Source organism: Thalassophryne amazonica, chromosome 12, assembly GCF_902500255.1.
Source record: "Thalassophryne amazonica chromosome 12, fThaAma1.1, whole genome shotgun sequence".
NCBI classification, from domain to species: Eukaryota; Metazoa; Chordata; class Actinopteri; order Batrachoidiformes; family Batrachoididae; genus Thalassophryne; species Thalassophryne amazonica.
Genome location: NC_047114.1, coordinates 10,852,901 through 10,867,846, shown reverse-complemented (window position 1 = coordinate 10,867,846; position 14,946 = coordinate 10,852,901). Strand labels below are relative to the sequence as shown.

Sequence of the window (14,946 nt, the reverse complement as noted above, 5' to 3'; positions counted from 1 at the left end):
TAATTTATTCCATTTTGGAATAAGGCAGTAACAACAAAATGTGGAAAAAGTGAAGCGTGAATACTTTCAGGACGTACTGCACGCACGCACGCACACACACACACACACACACACACACACACACACACACACACACACACACACACACACACTTACTTTTTTCCTTTAATTAAACAAATGGGTATTTTCCACACATATGCATCAACATCAATCTATTTAATTAATCAATAATGTCATTACTTTGTGGTTTTGTTTCTGTAGTTCATGTTTGTAAAATGGGAAATGCTGTGAGAGTTTTTAAATAAAATGTATATTTATAAAAGGTAAGAAAATGAAAAACTACTAACAGGTCCAGAGTGAAGGAAACCAGTTTGGACCAGAAACAGTCCTACAACTTTTAAACCTGCTGTTTGGAGTTAAATAAATAATAATAAAAAAAGAGCAAGTTTCTCATTTTAAAAATCAAAGTAAAGTCAAACTAATATACAGTTTTGGTTGTTTCACAGTTTACACCAATCAGTCAGGTTTCATCAGGTCACATGACCAGCTGTTTACAGGTTGTTTCTTTATTAGGAGCAACGTTTTGACCCTGAGACAGACCTTTAAGAATGACCTTAACCTCTGATGGTGTTACTGTAGATTTAACAATTGTGAGGTATTCTGAGTTTGGTTTAGCTGCTCTAACTCAGTTACTGTTGATACTGGTGCCAAAAGATCCAAATTCCACATCTGTGAAGGTCAAATGTGTATTTTTGTACCACATGATTTTTGTTCAGTTTCAATTCTGCTTTTTCAGGAACGTGACTCCAAAAGATGAAGAAACAAATAAAACAACACCTCAACCAAAGACACCCTGGACAGGACGCCAGTCTGACGCAGGGACACATACAGACAGACAAACACATCCACACACACACCTATGGACAGTTTACATTTTCCAATCCTGCATGTGGGAAGAAGGCGGAGAGAACATGCAAACTCCACACAGAAAAGGGTGGGAATTTGAAACAAAAACAATAATAATAATCAAAAATAAGCCCAAACTGCTTGAGACAGATAAACATAAAAAAAAAACCCTGATGTCAACACACACACCTTTTTTTTTTTATTGGTAATAATTTTTTTTTTTTACCTGTTAAGTCGTTTGTCTCATTGGTGACGCAGTAGCAGAATCGTCTCCTGAAGACACCGCTTTCTACACTTTTCATGCTGGAAACTACAACAAGAACGAAAATCAGTTTAAAAGACATCTGAAGATTTTTTTTATGTCATTGTCTATCAGAAGGTTTGCAGCTGTTTAAAAAACTAGTACAAGACTAAATTCACCTCAACACTGAGATGTGACGCTGGAGTTTGTCTTTTACTGTGAAGGCAATTGTGAGGAAGCAGGTAGTTTCCTGCTGATTTATTAGTATTTTAATTAATCAGCTGTCATGGTTACCAGCTGGCTTCCTAATTTTTAGAATTCATCATAGTACAGAAACAGCATTAGTGAAGGTTACAAATGATCTTCTTATGGCCTCAGACAGTGGACTCATCTCTGTGCTTGTTCTGTTAGACCTCAGTGCTGCTTTTGATACTGTTGACCATAAACTTTTATTACAGAGATTAGAGCATGCCATAGGTATTAAAGGCACTGCGCTGCAGTGGTTTGAATCATATTTATCTAATAGATTACAGTTTGTTCATGTAAATGGGGAGTCTTCTTCACAGACTAAGGTTAATTATGGAGTTCCACAAGGTTCTGTGCTAGGACCAATTTTATTCACTTTATACATGCTTCCCTTAGGCAGTATTATTAGACGGCATTGCTTAAATTTTCATTGTTACGCAGATTATACCCAGCTTTATCTATCCATGAAGCCAGAGGACACACACCAATTAGTTAAACTGCAGGAATGTCTTTCAGACATAAAGACATGGATGACCTCTAATTTCCTGCTTTTAAATTCAGATAAAACTGAAGTTATTATACTTGGCCCCACAAATCTTAGAAACATGGTGTCTAACCAGATCCGTACTCTGGATGGCATTACCCTGACCTCTAGTAATACTGTGAGAAATCTTGGAGTAATTTTTGATCAGGATATGTCCTTCAATGCGCATATTAAGCAAATATGGTGGACTGCTTTTTTGCATTTGCGCAATATCTCTAAAATTAGAAAGGTCTTGTCTCAGAGTGATGCTGAAAAACTAATTAATGCATTTATTTCCTCTAGGCTGGACTATTGTAATTCATTATTATCAGGTTGTCCTAAAAGTTCCCTGAAAAGCCTTCAGTTAATTCAAAATGCTGCAGCTAGAGTACTGATGGGGACTAGAAGGAGAGAGCATATTTCACCCATATTGGCCTCTCTTCATTGGCTTCCTGTTAATTCTAGAATAGAATTTAAAATTCTTCTTCTTACTTATAAGGTTTTGAATAATCAGGTCCCATCTTATCTTAAGGACCTCATAGTACCATATCACCCCAATAGAGCGCTTCGCTCTCAGACTGCAGGCTTACTTGTAGTTCCTAGGGTTTGTAAGAGTAGAATGGGAGGCAGAGCCTTCAGCTTTCAGGCTCCTCTCCTGTGGAACCAGCTCCCAATTCAGATCAGGGAGACAGACACCCTCTCTACTTTTAAGATTAGGCTTAAAACTTTCCTTTTTGCTAAAGCTTATAGTTAGGGCTGGATCAGGTGACCCTGAACCATCCCTTAGTTATGCTGCTATAGACTTAGACTGCTGGGGGGTTCCCATGATGCACTGTGTTTCTTTCTCTTTTTGCTCTGTATGCACCACTCTGCATTTAATCATTAGTGATTGATCTCTGCTCTCTTCCACAACATGTTTTTTTCCTGGTTCTCTCCCCTCAGCCCCAACCAGTCCCAGCAGAAGACTACCCCTCTCTGAGCCTGGTTCTGCTGGAGGTTTCTTCCTGTTAAAAGGGAGTTTTTCCTTCCCACTGTCGCCAAGTGCTTGCTCACAGGGGGTCGTTTTGACCGTTGGGGTTCTTCTGTAGTTGTTGTATGGCTTTTGCCTTACAATATAAAGCGCCTTGGGGCAACTGTTTGTTGTGATTTGGCACTATATAAATAAAATTGATTTGATTTGATTTAATTGCTCTACTGATAGATAATTAACTCACTCAGGTGTGTTCAGCCAATCAAATGCTTCATAATTAGCTGCAACCAGAAAATGAGACAGAAAATAATCTGATTGCATTCTGTTTCATAAGCACCAAGTAGGAGGGCACTCAGAGTGCACGCACCAGCTTAGAATTAAAACCAGAGAAACATCTAAATCTGGATCAGCACCATATGATGCAGATGACTGATGGTTTCAGCAGACACATGATCACCAACAGTCGGTTTGCAGGATTTACAGCTGGTCACCAATAAACATGGCAGATTGAACAGCTTTATCAAATCATTACCAAGATGTGGCCTTTTGTACATTTTGATCGGTTACTCAAAAACCGACCTTTAAGAAATGTGGGATGTATATGTCAGACTGATGAGTTCCAGCAGCACACTGGTAACATGAGTTACAGAAATAAAATGACAGCACAAAATTGAAGGGCGGTCTGGTTTGAGTTTTAGGGTGTGTGAGACCTCTGAGAGCAAAGAAAGTCATCAAAAAGTCCAAACAGCCCATCTCAGTGTGTCAGAGAAACTGGATCCACATCAAGGATCTCCTCCTCCGGATTAGAACTCAAATTTCACAGCAACCGACCAACAGCACAGCCGACAACCTTTTCATCACGGCAGATACAAATCCCAACCACTAGATGGCGATACACCCACAGGTTAGAAGCAGTACACAAAGGGTTAGTGTTTATTTACTGTTATAAACCAGCAGGGTGAGTTTGTGTAAAGCCAACGAGCTGTATGACGTCACACTGAGCAGAGAGAAGAGCTGACGAGAACCTGAAATACAAGCAAACAAAAACAAACATTAATGTTAATATTAATAATCATGATGATGATGAAAATGCATGCGCAGTTAGGTTCATAACTATGTGGAGAGTGACATCATAAGAATGGAGTTAAAATGAAATGATCCAGATGTTACTGTAGTGTCGACTTTCAGCTTTTAATTTAGAGAATTTAATGAAAATATCACATTAAATATTTAAGAATTACGTACATTTATACAGAGTCCCCCCACTTTTAGAGGCCATAAATAAATGGGCAAACTAAATTGTCTTGGTGGCTTCCCTCACTAGTCTCCTCTTTGCACTCGGAGAAATTTTGAGAACTGCATCCTTCACACAGATTTACCATACAGCATCATACTGTTTGTATTTCTTAATAAAAATGATGATTTGTTTGAACAATAAACCTTATTAGAACTTTGAAGGGGTTATTGGCTTCTGTGGCTGTGACCAGAGAAACTGCATTGTACAGTTCTGTCTGTTACATCACCAGTCACAGTTTCATGCTGGAACGGAAAAGAAAAGGGTTATGCTAAAAAAAAAAGGGGGGGGGGTGGATTTCAGCTACAGTGTGCTAAAAGGCATATGGGAGACTCGAGCCTAGATTTGATCTGTTGTCTTGTATGAAATTCCATTTGTGTTACACTCCATGAAGCTGTGACTGGTGAAGCATCATTAAAAAAAAACTTACCCAGTCACAGCCACCGAAGCTTGCAACTGCTGCAGAGTTGTCATAGGTGTCTTGGTGGCTTCCCTCACCAGTAGGATTCATGCTTGCTCTCTCAGTTTTTAATGACGGTCTGCTTTAGACATGTTTAGTGCCATGTGTCATACTCTTTATGTTTCTTCCTGACTGACTTCACTGATCTTTGAAGGATACATGGTGCAGAGTTTGTGTTATATCATGTGATGAAACTGAATTTTTCCTGGAGACAAAATTATTAGCAACCAGTTAAAGTCAAATAGCTAAAGTCTGACTACTGCCTCCGTTGGACCATCCAGATCCTGGACATGGATGGGCATTTGAACATGAACATGAAAAATCACATCATACAGCTTTAGAGTGCAGCATTGACCCCCTGACAACATACCGGATTGACTTGAATTTATTAAAGTATTGACCAGTGGGGTGAGATCGATGGCAGCTGGGTCAATGTACTCTGCAGGCATTTCTGGGAAATAAGAGCAGAAGGTCATATGAGAAGGAGCAGAATTAGCAACATCAGCAAACTAGCTGGAAAACCAAAGCAGTAACCATCCATAAGGACGTCTTCCATTTGTGTGATATGAGGTCAGAAACATACATCAGCTGGTGCACGAGCTGGTGTCACAGAGAGGCTGGCAACTATGCTGAGGAGGACAGGACAATTTACAGTTGTATGTAAAAGTTTGGGCACCCCTGATGATTTCCATGATTTTCCTGTATAAATCATTGGTTGTTTGGATCAGCAATTTCAGTTAAATATATCATATAGCAGACAAACACAGTGACATTTGAGAAGTGAAATGAAGTTTATAGGATTTACAGTAAGTGTGCAATAATTCATTAAACAAACTTAGGCAGGTGCATAAATTTGGGAACCCCAACAGAAAATGTATATCAATATTTAGTAGATCCTCCTTTTGCAGAAATAACAGCCTCTAAATGCTTCCTATAGCTTCCAATGAGAGTCTGGATTCTGGCTGAAGGTATTTTGGACCATTCTTCTTTACAAAACATCTCAGGTTTGTTGGTTTCTGAGCATGGACAGCCCACTTAAAATCACACCACAGATTTTCAATAATATTCAGGTCTGGAGACTGAGATGGCCATTCCAGAACGTTGTACTTGTTCCTCTGCATGAATGCCTTAGTAGATTTTGAGCAGTGTTTAGGGTCGTCTTGTTGAAAGATCCAGCCCCAGCACATCTTCAACTTTGTCACTGATTCATGAACATTGTTCTCAAGAATCTGCTGACATTGAGTGGAATCCATGTGACCCTCAACTTTAACAAGATTCCACCACCTCCAAATTTTTCTGTAGATAGCAAGTGTTTTTCTTGTAATGCTGTGTTCTTTTTCAGCCAAGAATACTGCACCTTGTTATGTCCAAATAACTCAGTTTTTGTTTCATTAGTCGACAGCACCTTATTCCAAAATGAAGCTGGCTTGGGGCAACTGTTTGTTGTGATTTGGCGCTATATAAGAAAAAAGTTGATTGATTGATTGATTGTCCAAATGTGTTTTAGCATACCTCAAGCAACTCTGTTTGTGGCGTGTACACAGAAAAGACTTCTCTGCATTACAGCATCATACAGCATCTCTTTGTGCAAAGTGTGCTGTATAGTTGAACGATGCACAGAGATGCTATATGCAGCAAGATCATGGAGTTCAAGATGTTGTAGGTCTGTGGGTTGATTATGACTGTTCTCACCATCCTTTGCTTCAGCTTATCTGAGATTTTTGTTGGCCTGCCACTTCAGGCCTTAACTAGTACTGTGCCTGTGGTCTTCCATTTCCTCACTATGTTCCTCACAGTGGAAACTGACAGCTGAAATCTCTGAGATAGCTTTTTGTATCCTTCCCCTAAACCATGATGTTGAACAATCTTTGTTTTCGGGTCATTTGAGAGTTGTTTAGAGGCTCCCATGTTGCCACTCATTAGAAGAGATGTAAAGAGGGGAAACATTTGCAAATGACCACCTTAAATACCCTTTATTATGATTGGATTCACCTGTGTAAAGAGGTCAAGGGTCAATGAACTTACCAAACCAATTTTGTGTTCCAATAATTAGTGCTAAATGTATTCAAATCAATAAAAATACAAGGGTGCCCAAATTTATGCACCTGCCCAATTTTGTTTAAATAATTATTGCACACTTTCTGTGAAATACTAGAAACTTCCAGGAAAATCATGAAAATTATCAGGGATGCCCAAACGTTTGCATACAACTGTATTTCTCTTCGTCAAACATTCAAGCTACATATTAAACTAGAACAGCACTCAGCCAGAAAACAACAACCTCAACCAAACAACAGGCTTTGATCTCATAAAGGAACATAATCAAAGAATCTGACTCATAGTATTAAAGGAGTCTAAGGTTGATACAGATATGTAACAGTGCCAGAAGATGTTTAAAAAAGCCAGATGGACCAGGACTGAATATTACCAAAAAGTCCATGTGTTCTGTGTGTGAAGAATACATTTTCATAAGCGCTGTCCGTGGTGCTGAAGCACCGGTGTGTTGTCAATACATCTGCTGACATCATCACAGACAATCTGGATATCAGAGCAAAGAAAAATCCCTCTGGCTGTGAATACAAACAGCCATCACATCATGAGATCAGGTCCCAGCTTTGTGATGTCACAAAGGTCCCACTGGAGGACTGCAGTCCTCGTTTTGGGGTAATAATGGTTGACATTATTACACCAGTGCTCTGCTTATGCCTGCTCTAGTTTTTGGTTTGTCCTCTTGAATGTTTACAGGATTGACAGATTAATACCTGCAGACTCCAGATCATCTCGCTGCAGCCTCTGTTTGGACTGTTTATGTTCTACATCTGTCAAAAATACAGAAAACAGTTTGAAAATGTATTTTCTGTTTCCAATTCTTGCTTGCTGATATATACATATATTTTTGTCACTGTACCTTAAATTAGTTTTGAATTACAGGCAAAAAAGAGAAAAGAAGCAGATTTGACCATTTTTAAAAGGTCAAGACCAAATTAAAATGTACCACATGATTTTGGTTCTGTGCTGTTAACCTTCACACAGTGGTTCAGGTGGCAGAAGAGGTTGTTCATAAATGCAAAGGCCAGTGGTTTGAACACTTCTTTGGGTTGATGATGTGTCCTTGAGCATGTCTCTTTTTTTTCCATCCTGATACAATCAAGCAGTGATGGCATCACAGAGGACATCCAGCGAGAAAAACCTTCACCAAAACAAAACCACATGCACCTCAGGCAGGAGATCAGACAGTAGAAGAGAAGATTAGAAATCCATCAGCTGTTATTTCGGAGTGTTGTTTATCAATGATGGCATCTCATCTGATGAGAGAAAAGTCTGTCTTGAAGTCAGGCATTTTATTTTTCAAAGGGACCAGAGTGCCGAAAACAAAAGTTTAGAACTTCATAAACCCTTCTGTTCAGTCCATCTCATCCAACAACATCCTTCCAAGACTGGGATATGTGGGATTGACTGGGAACTGTGGAAATCCAGACAGTGCTGGGGACCTCTGGAGGAATCTAAAGGAGGAATTCTGGAGAATGTTCCTACTATGACTGAATTTGGCTATGATCAATGACTCATCAATTATATCCCATTCACTGAGACTCTGCTCTGCACCATGAGGATGTGGGTTTGTTTGTTTGTGTTTTTATGTACATGGTTGCTTTGATGGAGACTCAGAAGCAGAAGGGCTCCACAGTTTCCACTGGGGAGCGTGATTACTTAAATACATCACCCTGTGTGACCCCCCAGTTGAAACTGTGGAGCCCTTCTGCTTCTGAGCCTCCATCATCACACAGGACCTCAAGTGGGAGCTGAACATCAGCTCCCTCATCAAGAAGGCTCAGCAGCAGTTTTCCTTCCTGCGGCAGCCAAAAAACGTTCAGACAATGATGGTGCACTTCTACACAGCCACCACCATGTCCATCCTCCATCACCATCTGGTACGCTGCCGTCACCACCAAGGACAAGGACAGACTGCAGCGTATCATCTGCTCTGCTGAAAAGGTGACTGGCTGCAATCTTCCATCTCTCCATGACCTGTACATCTCTAGGCCATTGAGACAAGCTGTCAAGATCATGGGTGACCCCCTCCCCCCCTTCTGGTAGGAGGCTCTGGTCCATCAGAACTAAAACCTCTTGCAACAATGGCTTTTTCCAATCTGCACTCAGCCTCATGGGGGGTTGTCAATGACACCCACTGATATTGTCTCACACTACCCACCCCCACCCCCGAAACTACACAGCACATTAACATACAGACAACAGCATTTTAACAGCACACTATATATACAGTTAGGGTTGCCAACTCTCTGAAAAATAAATAAGGGACACCTCACTGGCAGGGCTGACCAGCCCATGGAAATATAGACTGGAATGGACACGCGCGTCTCTATCTATTAGCGTCACTCAGGACAGGAAGGCGCCATTACTAAGGGTGGGAATGTGCAGCTCATCAATAATAATTAATTAATTAACTAATTAAAAGGTCTAACGAACCCATACATGTCTGGATAAAAAATCCTTATGTATTAAAATATTAATCTGAAGTATGCCTTGCCATTGTGCTCATTTACCTTGCTGCTTTTTCAACTGTAATATTACTGCTAGACTTTTAATGACAACAACATATATATGATTTTTACTAACATTTTATTCCTAGTAGATATAAACCCATTCAGAATTTATGACTTTTGACCCTCAGTCAGGGTAAAAAGTACCTCCTCCATCCCCTCCAACCACACTGTTCAAATTTAAATGCCTCCTGTGACCACCATGTACATATCATATGAAACAACAGCTGCAAGTATATATATAGACATAAATATATTTAAACATTTTTGTTTCCGCATGTGAACGCAGCTTAATGAAAAGAACTTATGGCGTTGAGTTATAGTCTCAGTATATTGACATTAAATTGCGGCATAACGACTTTAAAATAGACATTTGTTTTACATAATTACATTAAGGCTCTTGTACAGTTCATTTTAGTATTGGAGAATTTGTTTTTGTGGTTCGTGCAGTTGATGATGAAGCACTGGCTGCCTTTTTTCTCCTCATATCGCTTCTGTTTAACAGGATCAAGGTCTCTCTCCACCCTCAGTAACGGCCGCCGTGCGGCACGCCGCTAGTCACGTGACGTCCATTCCAGTCTCTATTTCCATGGACCGGCCAACTGACCATCGCCTTCACTCTTCCCAGCATGTGTGTGAAGCGATTTTTAACCATTTGACTATTGACTTGACCCTGAATTTAAGTAGATGCACACATGCATTTGTTATGATATGAACATGCGGAAAACAAATGATTATTTAGCAATTTATTTTTAGTGCAAAATAAATTTTCACTCACAATTTCAATATGACCATCCTGTCCTGCTTCAAAATATAAAAAAAATTTCTTTAAAAATAAATCTTTCTCTGTCGCGTTATTGCTTAACTTAAAAGTGTATAAATTAACAAAAAAAATATCATTCAAAACAATGTAACAGTGAAAGTCTGAAAAAGTAAACAATACTTACAATACTTATAGATGTTGTCGCGCACCTTTTCCACCTAGCCATTTTCCTTTTCCCATTTGCCCATGTATTTTTGCTTTCTTTTTTTCGAGGAGTAACGACGTTACAGACATTGCTGTTCGTAGGCGTAGCTGCAGTGCCAGTGTCGGTGTCTGTGTCGGTATCAGCCATGCTGATTTGTTATGGTCGTCCGACGACGGTCGTCGGCTCATGATTCTCGTCCGGGATCTTCTTGCGAGCAGATGTCCCTCAACCAATGAGATAAGAGTGATTCTGTATCGTCAACTCGTGTCTGTCAGCTCATTGGTGAAGAGCAGGAGAGAGGCTGGGATCAAATTTACCGTACGTTTCCATATAAAGCGCAAGTCAATTCCATTGACATTTTACAGACTTTGATTCTCACAGAAATACGGGACAAACTGCGTCCCGTTTCAGGTCAATACAGAACGCACACTTTTATTTCCAAATAAGGGACGATTCCGTTTTTCAAGGGACGGTTGGCAACCCTATATACAGTACTTATTGCTGGCCTTTGTTTGTTTGTTTTTTTTGTTTTGTTTTAGGTAAACATATATTTCCTACTTTTACTCCTTAAAAATTATAGTGCTGTTTTTTTATTGAAGTTCTGTTTTGTTGTACACCAAACACCACAGCAAATTCCTTTCATGGGAAAACGTACTTGGCATTAATCTTGTTTATGATTCTAACATTTCTGTCTTTGCATCTCTGACATCTCTTTGTTGTGCTCCCCCACAGTGGTGCCAGCTTCACGATGTCACTAACAGAGTGGATTCAATTTTTTTCTTCCCTTTCTTGATTTTTTTCCCACACATTATTTCTTTTAGGGACAGACCTCAAATGATGAAAAATGGATTAAATGACAAGCACCACATGCAACAGGATTCTTTCTGGGAGTCTGTGCCACATCAGCAAACTCAGACTGTGGCCAAAATGTGTCCCTGTCGCTGTGTGACATCACATGGGTCCAATTCACGCAGACCTTGGTTGCCTACCTTGACTGAAGAGGACGAGTAGCAGAGAAGCAGTAGTGCAGAAAATCAAACAGAGGCGCGACTGTTGATGTGATCTGTGGGTCATCATCCTGCAGAAGTCTTGATGGAACCACAGAACAGAAAAAAAAAAAAAAAAAAACCCAACAGGTCAGCCTTTCTTCTGATCCCTTAATATGCTGTGGGTTTATCACAGCAGTTAGCCAGAGTGAAGAGCAGAGTTTTATTTAATATGCAAAATATGTTCCCAAGGCATCATGTTCCCCACACCCTGCTTTATTTTGCAAAACTATGCAAAATAGTGCAGAAAATATCAATGAAATGTTCTTAGTAAAAATACAAAAAATGAATAAAAGTTAGCATTCAGTTTTAAAGTGAACATCTGATGAAAAACCATCTGATGTTCACCATTTCAATTTCCAGCAAAATCTGAACTTTAAGCTAGTACTGATTATTAGTTAATAACTTTAATATGCTGTGCTCAACAGCTACAACAACACACACTCTGTCCAAATATATGTGGGCCTGACACAACATGTTAAAATAAGGAAGAGAGAGAGAGACAGAACTCCAAAATTATTTCAAAAGTGCCTGCAAACTAACAGCTATCAGCCAAATCACAACCTCTATGACATTACTACACCACCAGCCAATGACAGAACACAAAGCAACATGAATCCAAAGTGTTATTACATAACACTAAATCACTGCATGACATAACACTTCAATCACACATCAGATTTTAATGACAAACATGGTCTTCCTGCACTTGACAGAAACAATAAAAGTAATTCTAATCCAATTACATTTTTTTTCTGCAAATCTGATTGGTTAATCGTGTGAGATTTCAGGCAATAAAATATTGTGTAAATGGTGGAAAAATATTAAAACCTTTTCACATTTAACATGTTACTCCGCACCCTGTCCTCGGGCGTTGCTACGCAGATATCAATAGTGGTGCTGTCAGCTGAGACTGAGAGGTTGCCAACCGCAATTAAACACAAAGAAAAAGAAGAAGGAAAAAAAATAACAACTGGCGGAGCAACGGCATTGAAATGTAATTTAAGTTACCATATGAAAGTAGTGATGTGGATTCTGCTCACAGAATTTCCAGTTTTGCATGAAGACTCTGTTGCCACGGTAAGCTTTGACCAGCCGACCACACCCTTTGTCTGCATACCAGTTTTAAAGAATTATATTATTGTGCGGATTAAGAGGTAGCCTTCAGTGGTGGAAACAGATCTGTGCAAACGTTGGAATTGGATTAGAATGGGAATAACCCGCATGTGTCTGATGATTTGCAGATGTTAATGCTGGATTACGGTTGCAAATATCTGTTTTACTCAAAACTGAATTTGTGACCATAAAATCCAGCATTATCGTCAGCAAATCATCAGACACAACAAGGTTATTCCCTAAACATTTCATCTTTGATTCTGCTGAAGTCATCGGTACACAGTCAGTAAATCTGGCCTTATGACTTCAGATGTAAATTGCCCGACTGTTTTTCCTCCAGAGGAATGTCTTTGGCCTTGGTGAGATTATTCGGCTCCTTTCTTATCTCAACCCACAAAGACAATAATCTGACAGACTTACAGATGGACAAAGATTGAAGCATGCTCCATTTTTCCCTATACCTCCCTTCCTGCCCCCCCATCACACACCCCATCCCGGCCACCGCTCACGCCACCCCTTTCCCCTCCGGGGGCTGCGCGGTTTTTAGCTGCGGCAGGTCCCCATTCCCCCCAAGCTAGCGGCGGCGCGACTCCAGTTGCAGTGGCCTTCACTCACTTTGCCTCAATTCGGATGATGGGCTGCTTCAAGTTTAGTGCACATAAACAATGTCAAATGTATATTACGGTAAACAAGTAATAATTGTGGATTAATTGCTGTATCCTGAAGTAATTGTAATTGAGTGTCAAATGAAATCACACCTGAGAGAGTTAATTATCTATCAGTAGAGCAATTAAATCAAATCAAATCAAATCAATTTTATTTATATAGCGCCAAATCACAACAAACAGTTGCCCCAAGGCGCTTTATATTGTAAGGCAAAAGCCATACAACAACTACAGAAGAACCCCAACGGTCAAAACGACCCCCTGTGAGCAAGCACTTGGCGACAGTGGGAAGGAAAAACTCCCTTTTAACAGGAAGAAACCTCCAGCAGAACCAGGCTCAGGGAGGGGCAGTCTTCTGCTGGGACTGGTTGGGGCTGAGGGAGAGAACCAGGAAAAAGACATGCTGTGGAAGAGAGCAGAGATCAATCACTAATGATTAAATGCAGAGTGGTGCATACAGAGCAAAAAGAGAAAGAAACACTCAGTGCATCATGGGAACCCCCCAGCAGTCTAAGTCTATAGCAGCATAACTAAGGGATGGTTCAGGGTCACCTGATCCAGCCCTAACTATAAGCTTTAGCAAAAAGGAAAGTTTTAAGCCTAATCTTAAAAGTAGAGAGGGTGTCTGTCTCCCTGATCTGAATTGGGAGCTGGTTCCACAGGAGAGGAGCCTGAAAGCTGAAGGCTCTGCCTCCCATTCTACTCTTACAAACCCTAGGAACTACAAGTAAGCCTGCAGTCTGAGAGTGAAGTGCTCTGTTGGGGTGATATGGTACTATGAGGTCCCTAAGATAAGATGGGACCTGATTATTCAAAACCTTATAAGTAAGAAGAAGAATTTTAAATTCTAATCTAGAATTAACAGGAAGCCAATAAAGAGAGGCCAATATGGGTGAGATATGCTCTCTCCTGCTAGTCCCCGTCAGTACTCTAGCTGCAGCATTTTGAATTAACTGAAGGCTTTTCAGGGAATGTTTAGGACAACCTGATAATAATGAATTACAATAGTCCAGCTTAGTGTAAACGTAATTGCCCTTTTTTGGGATCAGTAAAGTTGTCTGAAGCCTGAAGTAACTCTTCACAGAAACATCATCACACTGATCGTTCCGTCGTTTAATTCCAGAAGTTGTTTTTTTAAGAAGGGGCGATGAATAATTTCTCCAAATTATTTGTAACACTTTGCGCTTATGTTGTTTTTCATTATACGTATTGTGCATTGATGACATCATAAAGTGAACTTCTTTGTGACTCATTGTCATGGTTAGTGTTATTTTGCACACTGAAGAAAGGTGATCATTTTGGAATGTTGATCATTTTTAAACACTTTCAAAGCATTTTGCCTTTCTTTTTTTTTAAGTTGACCTCAATAGTTTAGAACTGAGGACTTTAAGCAGTAGGTGACACTTCGCATTCTGACTTTGAGGTTTATGAGGAAAAACCAGTAAATTGTAAAGAAAGCTGATTGTTGTGGTTCTTGGTGATGATGTCGTAAAGCAAAGAAACTCACCTGCTCTGTGAATCCTCTGTCGAAGGTGTCACAAGGTGATGCAAGCGTGGCCCGTGGATCGGACACCTGCAGTCCGATCAGGATCACAGGAAACCTGTTTCAGCTCGTCTGAACATCAGGAGCTGCAGGCTGGGCACCAAGCCCAAGCACACTGCAAAAAATGTCCAAGAGGCCAGCTCACAGCAAATATTTAACACTTTACAAGCTGACACTCACCCTTTAACATCGAAACACAGCACGACCAATTAATAATAAACACACTGTCTCCACCAGTGATTACATACATACATTATGTGTGTATGTGTATATATATATATATATATATATAGTGGTGGGCACAGCTAACCAAAAAGTTAGCTTCAATAACAACTAATCAGCTAACTGAAAAGTTAGCTAAACAGATAAACCACCCAAAAATTTATCATAAGCTACAGCTAACTGATCA

General features: G+C 39.9%; 1 protein-coding gene across 1 annotated transcript in view; it reads right to left on the bottom strand.

Annotated features, from left to right (window-relative positions):
* The window catches only part of LOC117522410 (HERV-H LTR-associating protein 1), a 62,477-nt gene extending 47,861 nt beyond the window's left edge, over positions 1 to 14,616 (bottom strand). The window contains exons 1-6 of the mRNA XM_034183804.1: positions 14,502 to 14,616; positions 11,157 to 11,245; positions 7,403 to 7,459; positions 5,011 to 5,091; positions 3,828 to 3,911; positions 1,133 to 1,216 (exon numbers count right to left, since the gene is read on the bottom strand). Of these exons, the coding sequence (XP_034039695.1) occupies positions 1,133 to 1,216; positions 3,828 to 3,911; positions 5,011 to 5,091; positions 7,403 to 7,459; positions 11,157 to 11,244 (394 nt within the window). The 5' untranslated portion in view covers position 11,245; positions 14,502 to 14,616. The remainder of the gene's footprint in view (positions 1 to 1,132; positions 1,217 to 3,827; positions 3,912 to 5,010; positions 5,092 to 7,402; positions 7,460 to 11,156; positions 11,246 to 14,501) is intronic.
* Between the last annotated feature and the right edge of the window lie 330 nt (positions 14,617 to 14,946).